Source organism: Mixophyes fleayi, chromosome 4, assembly GCF_038048845.1.
Source record: "Mixophyes fleayi isolate aMixFle1 chromosome 4, aMixFle1.hap1, whole genome shotgun sequence".
NCBI classification, from domain to species: Eukaryota; Metazoa; Chordata; class Amphibia; order Anura; family Limnodynastidae; genus Mixophyes; species Mixophyes fleayi.
Window position 1 is genome coordinate 336,349,610 of NC_134405.1, and position 18,930 is coordinate 336,368,539.

Consider the following 18,930-nt stretch of genomic DNA (forward strand, 5'->3'; position numbering starts at 1 on the left):
GACGATGCCCTCACTGGCAAAAAGTGGGTAAATAGTTTTCTCTATATACAGCAATGGAAAAAGTCATAAAGTGGTGTAACCATGAAGATTTAAGGGTTAAGTGTGACAAATGCAAACTCTTCAAATAGACCTTAAAGTTAATTAATCCAATATAATAGCATACTGTACACAAAGGAATAGAATACCGACAATGCAATGATAATATTATACACATGCAGTAAAGTAGTGATAACAATATGCAAGCAGTGTGTCAATACACTGGTATTAACTGCTTGTCCGAAGTAGTACCATATAGTAATAAAGAGATTTTACACTCTAGGGACCTGATTCATTAAGGATCTTAACTTAAGAAACTTCTTATTTAAGTCTCCTGGACATAACCATGTTACAATGCAAGGGGTGCAAATTAGTATTCTGTTTTGCACATAAGTTAAATATTGACTGTATTTTCATGTAGCACACAAATACTTGAGAGGTTATTTGTACACTGACATTTAAAGTTGATATTTGTGTGCTACATGAAAAAACAGTCAGTAATTAACTTATGTGCAAAACAGAATACTGATTTGCACCCCTTGCATTGTAAAATGGTTTTGTCCAGGAGACTGAAATAAGAAGTTTCTCAAGTTAAGATCCTTAATGAATCAGGCCCTAGGTACGCATTTTCCTTCAGTGAAAGCGCATGAAAGCTACATAAGAGTGAGTCCCTATGTAGACTCAGACTCCTCTTACATTTGGCACTTAGAGGGGGAGGGAACACTTAAGGAGCTGCAACATAGGGTAAGTACAGCGAGGTCGCTGTAAGGAGTGGTATGTGTTGCGGGTTCTCCACCCATTGTGCATATATGATGATCATCAGCAAAGACATTGCAAGTGTGTAAATAAAGAGAAAACAGCAGCCCCCCCCCCACCACCCCCCAGAGAGACATAATGTCCCTCATTCAGAGTTTTTATTATCCCTGCGGTGCCCACACACTGACTGACTTGGAGGTCGGCAGCTTAAACGAGATAGGAGATAACAACATCAATAGAGGTAACAGAGTTGCCCAACTCATATATGAGACAATTTATAGATCCCGATTTGTATGCCTCAAGCTCAGTGAGAACATGGAACAAGTGGGCATCAAGGTGAAAAGAAAACGGACCATTGGGCAAAACACAAAGGCCTACCTATACAAGTGCCGTATACCTACACCCAGGGCCGGTGCTAGGGTCCACGGCGCCCTAGGCATTTTTAAAAAAGCGGCGCCCCCCCCCCCCCCCCCCGCAAAAATCGCCGCCCTCCTCCCTCCTCTCCTTACCTTGTCTCACCACCGCCAACTCTCTGCTCCGTCTCTTCCCCTCCACTCACTGACACTAGTAAGTGGAGGGGAGGAGACGGAGCAGAGAGGCGGCGGTGGTGACAAAATAGCCTCTTCCCCCCCTCCCCGTCCATCTGAATGCTGTGCGGCGGCCGTGACAGGTATGGTCAGCAGTCGCCGCACAGTTTTAAAGTATTTTTGAATTCTGTGACGCCCTCCAGAGCCCGGCACCCTAGGCAAGTGCCTAACCTTGCCTAATGGGAGCGCCGGGCCTGCCTACACCAGATCAGTAGATCAAGAGTGAGCTACATGTGCAGGAGTGGCCACCGGTGAAGAACCTCAAAGGTAAGTAGGAGAGAGAGACAAGGGCGTGAAGACTATCCAGGTTCGGTACACGGGCTGACGGCAGAGGTACATGACAGAGGCGATGCAACGTCAGGCAAGCCGAGTCAGGGTCACCAGAAATCAAAGAAGAGTCAGCAAGCCGGGTCGGTACACAGGGGTGGGAGAGGCAGGATAGGCACACAGGCAGATACTGGTACACAGGAGTTCACACAGGAGCTGCAAGCACAGAGATCCACGGAGAGAACAGGAGCCAGGAAGCAGACAAGTTGCTCTGACACTCACTGAGTGTCAGAGTGAAGATTAAATACCCAGGTAACAATCAAATTCCCTGCCCCGAGTTGCAGTCATGTGACCACCGAACCCGGAAGCACGGCTGCTGATATCAGACAGAGCGCCGCTGGAACGGAGGGGAGGTAAGTCCGTAACACCAGCTCACAGAATCAACTGTAACACCTGAGAGTGAATGACAGCAACACACACCTGGGAATGCACAAAAAGGAGCAGTTAATAAATGGAGCAGGAGCACAAGGCGCAGTTAGCCAATGGAGCAGGAGCACAAGGAGCAGTTAGCCAATGGAGCGGGAGCACAAGGAGCAGTTAGCCAATGGAGCAGGAGCACAAGGAGCAGTTAGCCAATGGGGCAGGAGCACAAGGAGCAGTTAGCCAATGGGGCAGGAGCACAAGGAGCAGTTAGCCAATGGAGCAGGAGCACAAGGAGCAGTTAGCCAATGGATCAGGAGCACAAGGAGCAGTTAGCCAATGGAGCAGGAGCACAAGGAGCAGTTAGCCAATGGATCAGGAGCACAAGGAGCAGTTAGCCAATGGAGCAGGAGCACAAGCCCGAGGAGCAGAACACTCAGCTACAGTAATCCTGCAACGTTTTCTATCCATACACAAGAAATTGCATCACACAACAATCAGCTTTAATGTAGATCAGACTATCACGATTCATTCTCTCTCTTTTGTTTCTTTACCCCTGTAGAAAAAAATAAGAGAAATACAGTTTCAGAATGGAGTCTGAATTCAAAGTCAATGGTATCTTAAATAATTAAAAATAAAATCTTGTTGTGTATAAAACATCCAATATATTTAATATTATGGCTTTTTAGAGCCCTTCTCTTTACTGCTCTAATGTTAGAATTGCTTAGGTGCAATGTTGTCTTGAGGAAAACTCTTCGCTCTCACAGTGACCAGAGAAGAAATAACAACCCCGATATCAAGTTCAGACCTACTATTAAAGTTACCGAACAATCTTCCATTGGTCGGCAAGCCTAACGCCGGTCACACACATTGCAATCTGCTCATTAAATCACTAGCACGGTGGCTCAGTGGTTAGCACTTCTGCCTCACAGCGCTAGGGTCATGAGTTCAATTCCCGACCATCGCCTTATCTGTGTGGAGTTTGTATGTTATCCCAGTGTTTGCGTGGGTTTCCTCTGGGTGCTCCGGTTTCCTCCCATACTCCAAAAACATACAAATAGGCTAATTGGTTGCTATCAAAATTGACCCTTGTCTCTCTCTGTGTCTGTGTGTGTGTATGTTAGGGCATTTATACTGTACGCTCCAATGGGTGAGGGACTGATGTGAATGAGTTCTCTGTACAGCGCTGCGGAATCAGTGGCGCTATATATAAATAAATGGTGATAATGTGATGATTAAATCACATTGTTTTGTTTTCAATCAAATTTTTAAAAGAATTGACATGTGTGTGGGTAACAAATAATCTACTACAGTCACATGTAGATGGCCAAAATGATTGATAATCTAATTATTTTGGTGGAAACATTTCATTCACAAAGAAGATTGAAAAATATGTAATATAAACGTGTGGTTATAATATGACAGTCTACCTCTCTGCTGGGGCAGATCAATATTCTAATGTGTGTGAAGTAATCATGTTTCTTGCTTTACAGTCTTACTAAAAACAATAGGATTAAAATTTATCTGATTGTAATGTGTGTACAATAAGGCTAGGTAGACTGAAGAATTTTCCCGACCAACGTGTTATCTACAATGACAAAGGTTCGATCCCTCGGACGATTAATGGGTACACACTGGTCACATTTTAGACGATTAACGAAAGACCGACCGGGCAGCGACATTTCATAATGTCGTGAGCAAAAGATTAGAATTTTGTACTCACTGAAACGACTTATGAGGTCCATGTAACGATATCCCCAAGAAATTTAAATAGAGGGTAGAGCATGTTCAATAGTACCCACCCCAAACCTCATAAAAAAGCGAAGGTAACACGTTTTCTTTATACATTCATTAACACGTGTACAGTGTTCACAACCACACATAAACATTTTTTTTTACTGATATGGATACTGTTGAAGAACAACAACCAACGGCTCTTTTTCTGCTCGCTGTGGCAAGAAGACTGCAAGTACGGACCCAAAAGGAAAGAAGGAGAAAGAATAGATCTTGTTGGTCCAAAGAGTGGTTCAAGAGGAGAGACTCATTCTCTTATATGCACTTGCTACAGGAGATATGGGACTATAACCCTGATGACTTCAGGATTTTCCTGAGAATGAATGAACCCCAGATTCCAGGAACTGCTCCAACTAGTCACCCTCATCATCCAGGAGGAGGACACCTATTTAAGGAGTCCCATATCTCTGGCAATGGGAAGGACACTGGCTGATCTGAAGTACAGCACAGCAATTTCACTGCAAGCTCTGGGTTTGATAATACCAGAGACCTGTGATGCTATCATTGAAGTTCTCCATGAGCAGTATCTGAAGGTTGGTAGACATAAATAGTCTTCATAAGATGCAAATGTTTAATTTTATTAACATACACAAAATTTACAACATACATTAAGTGCAAACCAAGAAAAGCAGCCAAATAAACAGTTTATAGTTGTTCATATTGCAACAATTCGCTATTATCCATTTGTGATGACCTTCCACTGAACTGTTGCATGTTTGAGCTGGGTATAGGGGTAGAAGTCAGGTATGGTTTTGGCATTAAATATTGTGCTCCAATACTACCACGCTGCATCTGTGTATGCTGGAATGTGTACGATGGTGTCTGCCTGTGGTTTGCTGGCGTTAGAATTGTATCGGGATACAAATCTTCCTTGGTAGCCCTACACATGAGTTCGTGCACCAAAAGCTCCATTTCCACTTGTATCAGTCTACTAGCACTTTTCATTTTGCTTGCTAGCGTTGCTCCGAGTAGGTCAAAAGTGTGTTGTGCAGGTTTTTGGCCATCAAAGTGTTTGCGCATTCTACCATCTTTGTAGTTAGCGCATCACTTTCATCAACCTCAAGGAGCCTGTTTTTCTTCCTCTTCTGTTGCATTTGTGGTGGGATTGCAACCTCAGGTAAATCCTGACTGTCGACTGTCACCTGGCTGCCCTGTACAATGGTTGTTATACTTGTCTCTTCTTGGTCAGCAATTTCCAACATGGGTCTTGTGACAGGACAGTAATGGATAAATGAGATAAAAAAAAAAAAAGAGTATGATATAAAATACATGTAATTAAACTATTTCACACCTCTTTATGTTTCAGTTTCCTGCAACGGTACAACAATGGCAAGTTATTGCGCAAGAATTTGAGAAGCGATGGAATTTTTCAAACTGTGGCGGTGCCATTGATGGGAATCATGTCCAGATTATGCCTCCATCCAAAAGGGGATCTTTTTTATTAAAATTACAAATGATTATTCAGCATCATAATGGCCATAGTGGATGCAAACTATGAATTCTTATTTGTGGACATTGGTAAAAATGGGAAAGTGTCTGATGGCGGTGCATTGGAGCAGACTCCCTTTCATGCAAAATAAACTAAATATGCCACCTGGCGTTAAATCACTATTTTCACTCTTAATATGAGATCAACAGTCACAGCTATAAAGGTATAGTATCATATCCCCTAAAAAAAAAGTATTATGCAAAGAAAACATACAGCACTGAGAGAAGAAATCATATAGTTTACATATAGTATCTATTGATAATTAATACGTAGGTATCCAAGGCAATGTTAAAACAATTTATTCAGAAATATAAAATTGCTTCTTAATATTAAAATGTCTACACATGAATAAGAGGCAAGATGCTTCCCAAAATCAATAAATCAATTCACTACTATAATACTGCAGTTATGATAACACAGATACAAAGTAAGACATAATCCATACGTCAAAGACGTTTGTTCAACACTGTCCCGAAAATAGTATAATCCTATTGCTAAAATCTGGATGTACAATATCGGCGGAATAATGGAGACAGCGTTGCACTCTCCAATAATGAAGTCTTATCCAAGACCTTGAAAAGAATCAGGATAATTATCAAAGTTATTCGCACCTACAAACCCCTGGTTGTTCGCTTAAGGTCTCACGCTGACTCCTCTGTCTTCAATAATGAGAGCATACAAGGTCCGATAGTAGTAGCAGGTGCGCACCTGTTAGATGTCCGTGTAGTAAATATTGAAACTTGATAGGTAGCTGGTATGAACAGTCCGCTCAAGAAAAGTAGCAACGGCAATAGGAAACAAACATGAATCAACACTGCGGATATTAGTTGAAGGTATAGGCAACGCGTTTCGCCCACTAGAGTGTGGACATTCTCAAGCCTCCAAAACCTTCCCTAAAAAACAGGTTCTTTAAACACATCTCCACTTGGATTCTATTGGATAATACACATTTGTTGCCTGATTAGGCTTAATTGTGTAGCTTCTACACCACAAATCCAATAGAAATTCTCCTTTCATGAAAAGGAACCAGTCATTAAATATACATATAAATCAACGTGTATTTATTGTTAAATTGTCTTGGATAACTGTACATAATATATAAAACAAAAATAAATTAACTATACATAATATATAACTGTACATACATATAAAACTCCCTTTCATGCAAAATTAAAAAAACAAGAAACTTAATATTCCAAGTGGAAGTAATACAAGATATGAACTAAATTTTGTGTTTGTGGTTGATGAAGTATTTGCATTGCACAACAATGTATTGAAAACTTTCCCACAATGCAAAAGAAAGGCGGATAGTTAATTATAGACTGTCACGAGCTAGGCGTGTTGTTGAACATGCGTTTGGAATTCTCAGTAACACATTCAGAGTTTTTCATTCTGCTTTTAATCTACAATTGGACATGATAGACAAAGTGGTGATGGCCTGTTGTGTTCTGCATAACTTACTAAGACGTAAAACTCCCTGTGTATGCAGTACACATACGTATGAGGAAACAGAGGTAATTGGCTTGACACTTCTAGAGTCGGGCCACCTTATAAACGCAAGGCATACCTTCAATACTTTAACTGGGAGGGTGCTGTGCCATGTCAGAATGATTTTGTGTAACAATTGTTCATAATCATGTTATGTGTGCAAACTTTAATGCTATGTATTTCTACTTTAATAAACCTGTTACACAGCAACAGCAAAATATACTTTACTTACAGTTCCATTAGGAGGTATGTCATCTGCTTGGACCACATCAGTAGGAGAATGACTGTCCGAATCCAGGCTGCAGGTGGACTGGTGTGTAGTTTAATATTCACGGATGAAGTGCAGAAGGTCAAAGTGCCACAGCTTTGGCACATAAACATCATCTGCACCTGCCCCAGATTTTTTTGAGGCCTCAATTTTATTTAGTTCTTTCTTGTATACAGTCCGAAGGTTCTGTATTTTGCTCTATGACCATTCCAAATTTGCTCCAGGGTAATGTGACAGGCACTCTTTCACAAGTTCTTGCATAGCTACGTTACGTAACATTCTGTTACAATATTCCTTTGATTTTATCTTCCACAAACAGGGGTGCACCCTATAAGTCTCAATGAAATCCTTCATGAGCTCCACATTACGGTCATATGACATTTTCAAGTTCTCTTTAAAAATAAAAAGTCATGTTAATCTTTTGTCCACTGATGAAATCAAAGAAACTGTACAATATATGGTAATAATTTAACCAAATATTTTCACTACTATTTTAGCCCATGTGTGTATCATAAATATTACTAAGTTTAACAAAAGTATTTTGCATATACACATATTAACATTCACAAAATATATATTTATGCAGCTATTACAATAAGCACAATGGTACAAGAAAACATTCATAATCCTTCCATAAACAACTTACCTTGTATGGCAATAGATGTAAGGTGTCAAAAGCTTGTAGCATCCGTTCGTATTTCTTGGACCACTAGGGGTTAAATATATTGATAGATTCGCCAAACATGTGTATTATACACGAATGTCCTTCACCCACAATGCTCCATTCTGCACAGGTACCACCACTGATTGGTCCACAACTGAGACGATTGTCCATGTCTGAGTGGATAAAATTACAGAGGAGCCTGTTTGGCGCCGAGGGACGTTAGAAGATAGCGGATGAGGAGCAGGTGTCGGTGGGGGTGCGAGAAGAATAGAAAGAAATCGTAGAAATAGTGGTGGGGGTTGGAGAAGAAGGCAATGAGCCCGAGAGAGGTGGAGATGATGGTAAAAGTACTGAACCACTACGATTGCCAAAAGAGAAAATACCGAAGAGTTAATACCAGAAAGGAACTAATAATGCAGAAATTACTAAAACAAATTAAGGAAAAACTTGAAAAGAAAAGAAATAAATTTCGAATGCAGAAGCGTTGGTCAGACCTAAAAAATAAAGAACAACGGAGACTGATACAAATCCGTAGAAACATTTAAAAAAGTGAGTTGACTGCTTGAATGACTTGTAAGTGAATTTGTAGATGAACGAACGACGATTGTATGTAGCATATTGAAAATGTTGTAATGTTTCCAGAAAGAAGAATGCACGAGGACAGGTGCTGCGTGAGTACCGAAAATTTTAAAACTGGGCTCGTACTTGTTAAAGCAGAAAAAATAGATACCGAATTTGAAGAAAAGAAAGATGTATTAAAAGAAGGTATTTGAAGTCACATGAGGAAACTGTAAAATGTTTTTGGGAGAAACGTATACCGTTATAATAACCAAAATGGCGCCTGTTTTACAGAACCTATGGAGGTATATATATATATAGTTATTACAAGCAGTATAGAAGGTAAGCAATTTGGCACTTTACTTGGTGTTCGAAAAGAACTTTAAGTTTCTTAAAGATATAGAAGTTAAATGCTAAACTTATTTTTTCCTTTTCTTGTAGATACCATCGTCATATCAGACGAATGTTGGTTGTCCTTTGTAGGGTGTGGTAGAGAAGATGGGAAAGCATGAGAAATATTTTAAAGAATTAAGGTCAAACATCAGAAAAGCAATTAAAAAAAGTTGAAAAAACTTTATGTAGATGTTTCAGTTTTTACAGAACTTATGCCACAAAGCACTAGGCACTTTCACCAGTAGAAAGTACATTGTTATACCGATAATATAAATATGTTGGAACTTTTTGTTTTTCAACTGTTAATTTTTTCAACAGAATTCAACAATAAATCTGTTGGCTGTACAATGTGTGCTTTATTAGGTGTATTTTACAAATATATGCATTAACAAGTAAATAAAGGTTCGATTAAAAAACATGTTGAATGTACATGTAAAGGGTCACAGGTGCAAGATGCAGCACTATTTACACAGGTGTACTAATATGCAACCAGACATATGTAAAATACACATCTATACACATCTATAAGAAACACAAAAATGTGTTATATACAAAAATGTATAGAATTATGCAGGCAGACAAATGTAATACATATATTTTGCCTTTTTATAAATGTGTATTGGTCGTACAATAAAGTGACATATAACTATAATTAAGGAGGCAGAAATAAGCAATACACTTATAAATGAAACATTGTTTTCTCAATGCAATAGACACCTGTTATTGCTTTACCGCTAGAAGCACCTAATTACCAATTGAGTAACATGCGGGCACCACACCACGTGGGACTGGTACAGGCATCAGAAATTTACATACACACGCCCCCAAAGGAGTCGCAGCTCAAGGAAGTATCGGCAGTTTATCGTGGATTGATCTGAAACTTATACACATTACATGATCGTTGGGTGGATTGGTCGGAAAATATTAAACAGTACGACCAACCAAGAGAGCCGACAATCGACACTTTGAAACGACTTTTGACCATCGTGTCACTATACACACTGACCCGTCTTCCGACCGAACAGTTGTATGTCGTCTGATTTGCCCGATTATTGGACGAAAATTCTCCAGTGTGTACCTAGCCTTAGTGTGTACCTGTCCAATCACAATTGTTGTGATTGGACAGAATACATTGGGACTTTAGTTGGCCCTTTGTAATGTCAGGTACATTGAAAACACAATATAAATCATTTTACCTAAGCTTAAAATCTTCAAATTGTTCCCCAAAGTCCTCTCTGTAGCATGTATAACTTAATATACAAAATATTGTAAGCACATTTTGGTGGGTCCATGGTTTATTGGCAGGAGCTGAGCACGCCTGTCACACGTACATACAGAGATTGAATTAGAACACACTTCCCAGTTCCGCCTTACTCCCCCTCATAACGTATACCCCCAGAGGTCAGTCATGTGTCAGAAATTCTTCAGTAAGTCTGACATCATATTACACATGATGTAGTATTAGCCCACAACTATGTGAACATTTGAAAGGTTGCTAAGGGAGAATTGCCCCTCAAAAACGTTGTCTGGAAGTGTGTTTCACTAAATAATCTCACAAAGGGTCATTTGTTGCACTACAAAACTGCACCTTGCAGTGCAAATGTCATTTGCTGATATCATCCATCCACGTTACCCCACGCGTTTTACAGGTAAGTGTATGGCTTAATGTATCAACATGTTAGTAATTTCAGGGTTGCAAAATTGATGGGAGTTGGGCAGCTGCGACGGGAAAGTGATTCACTCTGCATCCATATTCAATGAGATTTTGTGTTATACAATTAAATATTGTAATAAGCTTGAAAGGGAGGGAAAGGGCACTTTATACACCTAAATCCCAACAATACAATAATCAAAATGTACAAATGTGACGCATGAATAAAGTCTACACAATGTTCCTTTACTCTTATGACCTAATTAAGACATGAATAAGGCTGGAACGAGGAGTGGTTTAGAAGATGGTCCAAAAGTGATAGACAGGACAACTGGGTCAGCAATTCCTAAAAGGTTGGGGAACTAAATATAAATAATGGCATGTGGCATTTATGTGCGTTTCACACTTCCCACACTCACAGAGATTTTTCTAATCTGTGAGTAAATGTTGTGATTTTGTTCTGTACTTACAGGACCAGATGATCAGAGGTAGAAGGGTCAGAGAAAATATAATAGCTGCTCTGATCATAACGGGCACAGGAATTTTCTGGGATTTGGGTTCTAGAGTCTCCTAGAATATAAAAAAATTGGAATATTTTAAAATGAGTATATTGTACATATAGGGCCTGATCCATTAAGGGAAGTAAGGCAAAAAAAAGTAGTAAGTTTTCTCCTGGACAAAACCATGTTACAATGCAAGGGGTGCAAATTATTTTATTATTTTGCACATGTTGCGCACAATATACTTGATAGCTTTATTTTTACAATGAAATTTAAAGTTGATCTAGGACATGCCCTACCCCAGATATAAATCTGTCCCCACATTTTAAATTTACCTCCCCCTCCAGTGCAACATGGTTTTGCCAAAGTACAAAGTTACTCATAATTTTTGCTTTACTTTCCTTAATGAACAAGGCCCATACCATCAGTTATAATCCATAAAACCTCATTTCGTCCCGTTAAGTCTGTGTTTTATAGAATAATGCACTTAGTGTTCTAAGTTATATGTATAATGTGTAATATATCATTTGTGCCATTATATGTATTATACAACTTAGGTAGCGCCAATCACACATCAAAAGTTATAAAAATCAGGTTGTCTGACATTATTTTTGGTTTTACTGACAGCTTTCTGTTTGAAAGGAACCAGTGGTAGAACTATCGCCACCTGCAGGTGGTGCTGGCTGCTACGGGAGATTGAACCTACATACGTACTTCTGTTACTTCTACGTCCACTTCTGGGATGCTAGAGGTCTTCTCAGCTTTACTTGGCTCTTTCTAAAGGACATAAATTATACTTTAGAACTATACTTTAAATCAACCATTACAGTCAAATCTTAATTATCTAAAAAATATATATACACACTATATGGTCAAAAGTATTTGGATGCGTGACCATTACACCAACAGGGACTGTAATGACTTATACTTTAATATAGAGTTGGTCCCCCTATTGCAGCGATAACAGCTTCCACTCTTCTTGGAAGGCTTTCCACAAGATGTTGGAGTGTTTCTGGGGGAATGTGTGTCCAGTCTTTCTGTAGAGCATTTATGAGGTCAGGCGCTGATGTTGGATGAGAAGACCTGGCTCGCAATCTCCGTTCCAGTTCATCCCAAAGGTGTTCGATGGGATTGAGGTCAGGGCTCTGTGCGGGCCAGTCAATTTCTTCCACACCGCACTCCTTAAACCATGCCTTTGTAGTCCTTGCTTTGTGCACTGGGGCACAGTCATGTTGGAATAGAAATGGGCCTTCCCCTAAACTGTTGCCACATAGTTGGAAGCATAGCATTGTCCAAAATGACTTGGTATTGTTAAAGTAATAATTGAATATCTACAGCAAACTAACTTTAAGAAAAAAAAGTATAATTGTTTATTTACAAAATAAAAGCTTGCCCTGTGATAAAATTAGCATCAAGCTTCACATTTGAAGCTCTGATTTCTTTACACAAAGACCTTTTTAACAGTTCTCAGGCCTCCCATACCTGAGAACTGTAATAAATAAGGTGCATCCAATTAACCAATGTATTACTGCTAAGGCATGAAAATAACAAAAGAAGGGACTGGAGGAGGGAGCTGTATAAATTCATGGAAAATAATAAGTCGTTTTGTAAGAGACCAGCCCAATACAATCAACTGTTTGTATGAAATTATATATATGAAACAATACAATAATTAAATAATAATAAAAGTACACTTTAAAAGCCCAAAATATTTATTTGTACACAAACATTACTGAAAATGTATTCAGATAGATAGATAGATAGATAGATATACTAGTAGGTTAATTGGCTGCTATCAAAATTGACCCTAGTTACTGATTATGATAATGATGAGATCATATATATATATATATATATATATATAGAGAGAGAGAGAGAGAGAGAGAGAGGGGGGAGGGGGATGGATATAATCCAGTTTACGTAGAGTATCATGCCTGATATATATTTCAGTTTTTTGCTTTTTAAAAATAAATGATGAGCTTCAGTCATTTGAATTAAGTAAGGTTCAGTGTGAAGTTCTCTAGTTTCATTTGACTACCAAATCAAATTAGGAACAAGTCATCTATATACCTACAATAAAACTTCATTTTGGACCCGTAATGAAGTATTCTATATATGCTCAAAATCTGAGCCACCCATAAAGATGTTAGCATAGTTGGGGGCGATGTTTGTACCCATTGCCGTACCTTGTTTTTGAGATAGAATTGGTTACCAAATATAAAATAATTATGTGTCAGTATAAACCATATTGCTTCTAATAGAAACTCTTTCTTGCCTTCTAGTAAATTGAATTAATATTAATGACAGCAAACTATTAAGTCCTTTATCATAAAAATGAGGTCTGCAACACCTGTACAGCAATTGTGAGCCACATGATTGTCACCGTTGATAGTCTTCTAATAGTATAAGAATGGAAGTGGAATCTTTAAAGTAAGATTGTTGTTTCAGAACATAGTTTGCAAATGTAGATCAAAGTAATGTGACAAGTTGATTGCAAGGGGGTTTATCCCAGAAATAATAGTTCTAATGAGAGGTGATACTAATGTTTTATGGCTCGAAGAGAACGTGACCATCAATTTTTTTACCAGATGACCATAAAGAAATTCTGCCTAAAGTATGCAGCTTTTCCCTTATGATTGGTGTCTAAAATTTACTAATCTTCTCATTCTTATTTGTCTGTTTCCAGAGCAAAACACATTATAAGTTTAATTTAAATCAACCATTATCTACAAAATATTCATTTTAAAAAAGGCATTTTATATATATATATATATATATATATATATATATATATATATATATATATATATATACTTTACTTCTAGCTATTTAAAGACAGTGTCAGGTATGGGAGACCATACCCACATAGTATGGTGACATGACGTAAATAGCAGTTTGTAAAATATTTTCATATTTAAGTCAGAGGAAGTGTTCATCTCTGCCTATATTTTGGGGGAGGAAGAAGCGAGCAGCAAGCATGGGTTAGTTAGCTGAAGGCAGAGTTCAGGGGAAATGAATTGTTACTGGGGTGTCATGTTCCGCACTTCTGCTCACTGTGTAAAGATAAAATGTGTGAGCCTCCTATAGGATCTGTGAAGCCATTACAGACAGTCTGCTGCATAAATTCATATAAATTGCCAGTGACGCACTAATTTGATTGTAGTTGAACAAAAATCTTTCTAGTAAGTGCAGGCAGCACAACTTTCAGTTTGCAATAAATCTTTGGAAAGTGAGACAGGACTCATGGTTATCATGTAGGCTACACCTATGGATTTTACATTTCCACAATTCATTTTTTTATACAGAAAACACAATTAGTACCTTAACTGTGTGCATAGCCTTAGAAGAAAGATGAGTGGGAGCCAGCTGTTGATCTAGATGAGTGGGAACCAGCTGTTGATCTAGATAAGTGGGAGCCAGCTGTTGAGATGATCTATCTGGAGCATGGACCTGAGCAACTTTTGGTTCAATTATTATATCATCGTCGTCATAGTCAAAATGCTCAATATCTGAAATGAGAAGCAAAAAAAAACCATCAGTTCTTAAGTATCCCAGTCACCTATACACAGTGGGGCAGCCATCTTGAACCACTTTTTTAGACTTTCAACTCAATACGGAGACAAGAATTGTCTCATGCCTGAGTAATGTCCCCAGTTCCTAGTGAATTGATAGGCTGCAAGCACATATATGTTGGGTCAGCCAACAAAATGGCTCTTAATTAGATATCAATTTACATGACATACATACTCAAACACTATTCTGGCCAGGGTTGATTTATATGTCGGCATATAAACCTTAAATACAGTTACCATAATCATATTCCCTCTCTGAGCATGGGGTAGATGCATTGGGCCCCAGTTAGGAGCAAACAAAGGGAGAAAATTTGTTCCTGGACAAACCATGCTGCAATGCAAGGGGTGCAAATGCATTTATTTATTTTTTTTGCAACACACAAATACTGGACAACTTTATATTTACATATGCGATTTATCATTTAGCTAGGACACGCCCCATCCCATCTCTAAATCTGTCTGCATATTTTAAATCCCCCCTGCAGTGCAACATGCTTTGGCCAAGGTGCAAATTGTTCCTTGTGTTTTGCTTTGCTTCTAAATCTAAATGAAGCCCATATATATATGGGTTTAGAAGTCATATCCTGCCCACTGTTACTCCCATTCCTGAGTTCTGTGAGGGACAGCTATGTATGGAGTCACTGTAGTGTCCTCTTATATATTGTAATTCTTACAGTGTCTCAGTCCTCACCTTCTTGTATCTTCACATATATCTCCCTCTTCAGGTCATTAAACCATCCTGGGATCTCCACTCGACAGCAGTAAACTCCAGCGTCATCCATGGTCACCCCAGTGATGGTCAGTGACACGTCCCCCTCTGCTATGTTGCCCAATAGCTGGTATCGCTCAGATTTTCTCCAGGTCACTCGAGTACCATCAGTCCAGGAGATCTCATCATTACACTTATAGGATGGACAGTGACCTCGCCCCCAGCACACGGTGGTGGTACCATCACTAACGGAATATGTGCAGGGTATGGATAATGTATTCTCCACCGATCTGGTCTCATGATCAATTGATACTAACAGAGCTGTCGAGACAAAATAGACATTTTAACCTATATTGATATTTGTGAAATATAACAAGTAAACAATGCAAAACAACTCGCTGAACACATACAAACGTGAGTTTGAACCAATGAGAAGACAGCAGTGATGTGGGCACAGATGGGTTTGCAGTCTATTCAGCCACCCATCCTCACTACGTACGACTAGCATTTAATTTTATACAACAACCAAAATATCTCACACAACATGCTTCTACTGTAACACCTAACAATACACTGCCACCCACACTATAGTATCATATTACCCTACACAATATTTTGCTACCATGAAGATCCCCTAACACTATCAAATCAGGACACATATTTGTTAGGATATTGGAATTGCCTCTTTAACTCTCATGAGCATGAGTCATTCAGTGTGTATGTTGATACTACCTCTTCCGCTGTGGTCAACATGAGTCATTGTACATCTGTCTCATTAAATGAAAGTGTGCCTCTCTCTTGACCTGATTGGATCTTTGTGTTAAAAAGTCCCTCCTGCTCTATGCAGCTTTGTCAGTGATAGAGTGTTACTCTTGTCTCTGGACTCCTGTATAGTCTCCTCTCTGGGATTCTTCAGTTTTCTGATTTCGGCTTCAACTCTAGCTCTATTACAAAGACTTCTGACTCTATACCCTGGCAAACAGCATTATAACTCCAACTCAGCATTCTGGCATCCTGCTTTCTGGGACTTCTCTCATTGATTACAGTATTTTGAACATTGCACAGCCAATATATTAAACATTAGAATGAAATTATTCTCTATTACTCTGCCTTCTGGTTACACCACTGAGGGGCTCTGGGCTTGTCTCAATTGCGCTTGGTCTTTTGCTGTCTCCAGGTAGATCAGGAGATTAGATATTCTCCATTACCAAGATTGAATTTTGGGGATACAATGTCTACTACTACTACAAAGTCTGTGTCTTAATTATTTTGTGTGAAGCACTACAGACTGCAAGTGGAGATTATTTTTTCAGTACCTCTGTCAGAGACTACCATTATTAAAAGTACCCCAAAGAGCATACCACCACTCTAACACTTCTCACTGTACTGCCACAAAAGCAAATCACACAATACTGCCACCAAAATACCTCACAGAAATATAAATAAAAAATAAATATATATATATATATATATATATATATAGTAAGTCACACCAGAAACCACTTTTCCTAAAAGAGGAAATGGAGCCTCAAAAAGGTCACCACACATGTAACCACACTAAGAATAGAAATCACAGAAAGGTTCCCTGGTGTCACTGACCGCACTGTTAGTACAATGAAGTTGTTAAAACAAGATGAATTAATAATACCTATTTATTGTTTATGCTAAAATGAATAGTTTCACATATTCCTTAACAAAATCAACAAATAAGACCAATCCAATATAATAAAATATTCAATACTGTTCAAAATTTACAATTATATAACGATGAATGAAACTCGATATTAGCAGCAGCTTAGAATGAAATTCCATAGATGTGTGAATGCCAAGTTATGATGAAATTGGGGTTAATTTGACACCACTGTTGCTGCGCCTCATTCCTCACACAGTGTAAACTGTGATCATATACTTTTTAGCCCTTTTATTTCCCAGATCCCAAGGTTGCAGGAGAGGCGGGAGTGGACAGTGTCTTTTGGGAGTGGACAGTCCTTCAATTAGATTGAGTCCCCAGGAGCTTACAATTTGTCTTTTTACACATAGGGTATTTAAGCAGGTTTCAATGGGAGGTCATTCAGAGGGGCATTGTATATGCTAATATAGGGGAGGAAATTTCCCTTGGATGTCAATTATAGTTTGTCCAGAAATAGTCCAAAATCTTTAACCTTCCATAACTTTTCCTGAACATATCACAAAGACATAAATACCCCTTCATTAAATCGATCATAACCTATCAAATGTGATGACATTAAAACATTATAAAATCTAATTCCGAAAGATATGTGACTACTGTCGATTTTCTGTATAGTGACCACCTAAGTACAGATTGGCACACTGATTTCCCAAAACATGAAATATGAAGATATGTTCTTTGAAGCTAATATTTTGCATATTTTGTATTGGCCTAAAAGGTTCTCTGGCTACCTAGCATAAGATTTTCCCTCATTTAAACCTAGTGGGTTACTTGTGTATCATATGTATATGTATAGATAGTGAACCATGTCTCATATATAATGATCTGCCCCCCTGTCCAGTCTCTCACTCCTCATTAAAACTTTTTGCTAAGAACATCCGTGGTGAACGAATTGTTTTTGTGCAATTTACAAAAATAATTTCTAATGACATTTTCCACTGACATCACATTTGTGACTGAGTATGTCACTTAGCAGATAGCTTTTAATTTAAATCCACATTTCTAAAAAACCTATTTAAAGAGAAAACAGGTTTAATGTAGCATTGATAAGGGTAGGTAACTTAAAATGTTTTTGTTAAATTTTTCATTTAGTTTTTGGTGCTGAATTGTTGTCTTTAATTGTTTATTTTGTGTCTCTAATGCTTATTTTCTTAATTGTACTTACTTTTTGCATTTCCCCCCATATTTGTGCCATAGTTTAATTTCTCCTTGATGAGTTCTACTGAAACTCAACAAGATAAAAATATTTTGATATTGTGAACCAAACCATCTGCAACAAAAGTTTTTTAATTATTTATTATATTGGTCTCTCTATTCTTTCTGAAAATGCAAAAATGTAAAAACCTATAGCTAGAACGAGTGAAGTAATCAGTGAACTAAAAATCTGTTTTATAAATGGAATAAAATATTTTCCGGCAAAGAAAAACGCAGAATTCAGTATTCTACGTTACCTGGCAGGATAATCAGCCCAGCACCGAGGATGAACAGATGCATCATTCTGTAACAAGGAGCAATGCTGTACCAGCTTTTAACATCTTGCTACATAGAGGAAGTATGACATTTGTGGTTAGATTTTAATTTACGTGCAGTGGAAATAGGCTAAAACCAGCAAGTCCTTTCTAGGTCAGACGCTGTGACCAGTCGCATGTCTAGTTAAAGTATTAAAAAGAGAAATTAGTCCTATTCAGAATTTGCATTTATTTTGTCTTGGATGTCTATTTATGAAGCTCTATTTAAGAAACTGCTATTTGTAAATATTTAATATTTATAAATTAAGAGAAGCCAAATAGGATATTGGAGATAAATGCTGCATTAGGCAAAGTACCGCAGTCCCCATAATACTCAATGGGGACCAGTGGTGTAACTACTATTAGTGAGGAAGGTGCCGTGCACTGGGGCCCATGGAGATAATGGGGCTCATTGCATGGAGCTTGCAGAAGGTCGGGGGCCCCGGTTCTCTCCTCCCTGCATCGGGGCCCACAGCTCGTTAGTTACGCCTCTGATGGGGACTGTGGCCTGGGCAATTTTACCAAGCTCCGAAAAGCTTCGCCATTCAATCACATGGGGAGAGCATGGTAGAAGAGGGAT

General features: G+C 38.5%; 1 protein-coding gene across 1 annotated transcript; it reads right to left on the reverse strand.

The window, feature by feature from the left end:
• Positions 1 to 1,506: 1,506 nt before the first annotated feature.
• On the reverse strand, positions 1,507 to 18,338 carry LOC142150304 (hepatitis A virus cellular receptor 1 homolog). The gene is made up of 6 exons (XM_075205514.1): positions 18,294 to 18,338; positions 15,135 to 15,473; positions 14,193 to 14,380; positions 11,586 to 11,648; positions 10,842 to 10,941; positions 1,507 to 2,622 (listed from the first exon to the last, which is right to left on the reverse strand). Exons 1-6 carry the CDS (start codon positions 18,334 to 18,336, stop codon positions 2,588 to 2,590), a joined length of 768 nt encoding a protein of 255 aa, XP_075061615.1. The 5' UTR covers positions 18,337 to 18,338; the 3' UTR covers positions 1,507 to 2,587.
• Between the last annotated feature and the right edge of the window lie 592 nt (positions 18,339 to 18,930).